The 3,509-nt window shown below is 29.8% G+C and overlaps 1 protein-coding gene across 1 annotated transcript; it reads right to left on the minus strand.

Moving 5' to 3' along the window:
* Nucleotides 1–879: 879 nt before the first annotated feature.
* Nucleotides 880–2,988, minus strand: ATBET12 (Target SNARE coiled-coil domain protein). Its single transcript, XM_079052158.1, has 6 exons — nucleotides 2,723–2,988; nucleotides 2,019–2,166; nucleotides 1,875–1,931; nucleotides 1,714–1,773; nucleotides 1,341–1,426; nucleotides 880–1,178 (listed from the first exon to the last, which is right to left on the minus strand). The coding sequence occupies exons 1-6, from the start codon at nucleotides 2,734–2,736 to the stop codon at nucleotides 1,151–1,153; spliced, it is 393 nt and encodes a 130-aa protein (XP_078908284.1). The 5' UTR covers nucleotides 2,737–2,988; the 3' UTR covers nucleotides 880–1,150.
* Nucleotides 2,989–3,509: the final 521 nt, after the last annotated feature.

Raw genomic sequence — 3,509 nt, forward strand, 5'->3', positions numbered from 1 at the left:
TAATTGTAATTAAAATTAAGGGAAAAGAATGGGGAGGGGGTCTGTATCTGATTACAATAATGTTACAATTAAAGCCGGTTGGACTTTGGATCCCAAAATAAATTAATCAAACCAAGTGGTCCGTCCATCCATGTAATTATAACTCCAAATTAAAATATTACAAATCATCCTTCATAAAAAAAATACATAATTAATATTAAAATTAGTAAGATCAAGTCGTTTTTTAACAAAATAAATGCTGTCTATATTCTTATGGTTCTCCGTTTTTTGGTAATTCTATGAAGATGGTGATTAGCCTGAAGTTAAAAATAAGTTCGGTTATGGTAAAACTGGTTGCTACCATTTGTTATCAGTGTATATTTAACAATTCTGAAAAACGAAACATAAACTAAATTTTAGGTTTTATGACTAAAAATCTGGTAATATGATATTTAATATATAATTCATTAATTCCACATAATTGGGCTTGATTTTATTTCCTAGATTTCTGTTTTGGGCTTGAAGACATAATAACTAAAATTCATTCCCAATATTGATAGCTAAATTTATGTATTAACTAAAAATGATACGATACACATAACATAATGGGGAAAAACAAATTGGTTATGTATCATGTTCACCTCTATTTTTGCCGGGATATAATTTATAGCCAGTTAAATCTTTTGCAAACCTTTAGTTTGGATTTTTTTTTTAAAAGTAAAATACAATGAGTTGTTGTTGGACACAAAATAATGCAAGTGTTTGTTTACTGTATAACAGGTTGTGTTTTTCTGAATTTTATCATCAACTATTTATTGGTTTATAGAAAAATTATAATTTTATATACTTCATAACAAATAAAAAATAAAAAAACCACGTGTTTTTTCCTCTTTGCCATCATGATTGAATTGCAAAAGGTTCTTCAAATTTCATACTTGAGGTTACATTGTTTCTAGGTATATATGGTAAATTTTGAATTTTATTCTTTATTCCTTGTTTCTAGACATATAACTGAATTCCGTTTTCTGCCAACCAAACACATGACAGATTCTACTTCCTTTAGACGTATTTCAATAATTCAAAAAAAAAAAAAAAAAAAAAAAAACATTTTGTAAACCAAACACCAATATATAAACGTCTATAGACTATAAAAATGCATGAAAAATACAATTTAACCATACATATAATACATAAGGAACCTGCAAAAAAAAAAAGAAGTCAATCAACAAATAATTAATTGAAATCAAAATTGCAACATTTTATAATTTAAAAAAAATAGTTCAACAATAATGTCATAATACCGCCTTAATTTAAAAATAAAATGTGTTATTTTTTAAATATAAAAAGAAATATATCCATACCTGAACAAGTAGTATATGATGAAGAATGACATGACAAAATACATCACAAGTTTACATGTTCTTCTACTTGATTTTTTTTCAAAAACCTGCATGATTAAAATTCGCTTTTATTTACATAAATAGACCTTGTCCTTTATTTTTTACCCAAATTAGCCCCCAACTTTTGTTCTTTCAAACTAAAAGGGCATTTTAGTCAACAAAATAACTATGCAGTTGGCCAAATAGCAACGTACTTTATCATTTACCAAAAATAATTAATGTAGTTTACTTTTTACCCAAAATAGCAACCAACTTTTATTTTTTAAACTAAAGGGCATTTTGGTCAAGATAAGTAAAAGGTTGACTAAGTAAAACAATAATAATTTTTTTTTACCATTTTGAAGCGATCCATAGTTCCTGACATAATCCCCCTTGCTGAATCCATCCCATTACCCTGTTTATTAAATAAATGACCATAAATAAGTAAATATATAAATAAATAACTAAATAAAAGAAATTATGCATGTAATTGAAGTATGTATAATGTATATTTACCATTCTGTCCAACATGCGATTATGACTCTGCACCTCATCATGTATATCACCAGTCAACTGAACATGACAATTATCAATTAAATCTTTTGAGAAAAACAAAAATGGTGTCCAAGATTCATTAAAAATTAAAGTTCAAGAACTTACTCTCTTTAGAAAGACAACTTTGTCTTGCAGAATATTTAAAGATTTATCATTTTCTTGTTCATCTGTATATGATGAAGAAGCTCTAAGTCCACCTTCTTCAATGCCATCAAGGTTATCAAATAGAGCACTTCTAGATGCACGATTGTCCCTACAAAAAAAAAATATGCAGATTTGGCTTACACAGGCTTTTAGTCAATAGTATTACAAGCTTTACCATGTCACCATATTTGAGAGAAGTGTTAACTGTTAAACCCTTTCTCTGAGCTTTTTCAAACATGTCAGTTGAGTTTATACTAATGAATTTGCAACAAAAAAGCTATAAAAGACTTCAGGCTACACGCTCAACCCATCCTAAAGATAAGGGGACGTTTTCACCATTAAAGGTACTATTAACAGCTATGTATTTCATTAGTCGATGAATCAACAATGCGAATTAACAAATCAATGATTCCCTGGTTAAGGAACTACTTAATTCCCAAACTTCTGCTACGCATTTACATAGGGTTAGCGTTTTTCATTTCACTATGGCACAGCAATATTGAGCATTGATTTCAAACTAGTTTTTCCTGTTAACATTTCCTAATTCCCCCAAACAATCAACTCGGATGCATAAAATAGTACCAATAATGAATGATAATCATGAATTTAATATCAACATTGATAGCTATAGAGCCCATTTTATTTATAGATATTAGAGATCGAACCTGCGATAGCTCATCTTCGGATCCACGAAAAACGGACGGCTTCTCCTAGTAAGATTTGGTGAAACTTTGTGCAAATTCTAATGATGAAGTAAACCCTAAAGGTTGCATTAGTATCTACTACCGATGATTTAATGTAGCAGCGGTTTAGATCCAGCAGATTCAGGCTGCAATTCCCAGTCTCCGGTGGCCGATTGTAAAGCGAAACGAATACCAACGAATTATTGAGGGTTTTTTTTGCCCCTTCACGTTCACGTCGAATGAGTTTACTCCCCTCGCTTCTGTTACTTATTTTTCAGAGTAAATTACACAAATAGTCCCCTATGGTTTGAGGTAAATTCCAAATTTCGTCCTAATTATTTTTTTTTTTCACTTGGACCGTCTCATTATAGTTTTTTGTTATGATTTTAGTCCCCGGAAAAAGTGATTGTTATATACTTTCCGCTTTTTTTAAATATTATATTATTTATTAATGACAAAAAAATCATTTTCAGTCCATATGGTTTACAAAAAGTCTAAGTTTGGACATTATGAGAAACACCATGTCACTTGTTCCTCTGGTTTGAAATCATTACATGATTGGTCTTTGTCCATAAATTGTCTCTTTTATGTCGTTAGATACAAAATCAAGGATGATATTTTGGTCTTTTCATGATGACCCACTCGTCCTTTTCTTAAAATGTCTCGTTTCTTCTTCTTCCCTTATTTGATTTTTCTCTCATTCAATTTATTTCACACTTTTCTGCCCTTCGAACTCTTTTAAAAAGGAAACAATCATGGTGCTCTGCCA

This window comes from Lactuca virosa, chromosome 5 (assembly GCF_052849685.1).
Source record: "Lactuca virosa cultivar CGN04683 chromosome 5, Lactuca_virosa_CGN04683_v6, whole genome shotgun sequence".
Lineage (NCBI taxonomy): Eukaryota > Viridiplantae > Streptophyta > Magnoliopsida > Asterales > Asteraceae > Lactuca > Lactuca virosa.

What these genes read in the sequence shown, in the direction of transcription:
- ATBET12 (XM_079052158.1), bottom strand. An exon ending in AAGTTGTCTTTCTAAAGAGA is followed by an intron (nt 1,932 to 2,018) that starts GTAAGTTCTTGA and finishes TGTCATGTTCAG; the next exon opens with TTGACTGGTGATATACATGA. An exon ending in CTATGGATCGCTTCAAAATG is followed by an intron (nt 1,427 to 1,713) that starts GTAAAAAAAAAT and finishes TTAATCATGCAG; the next exon opens with GTTTTTGAAAAAAAATCAAG.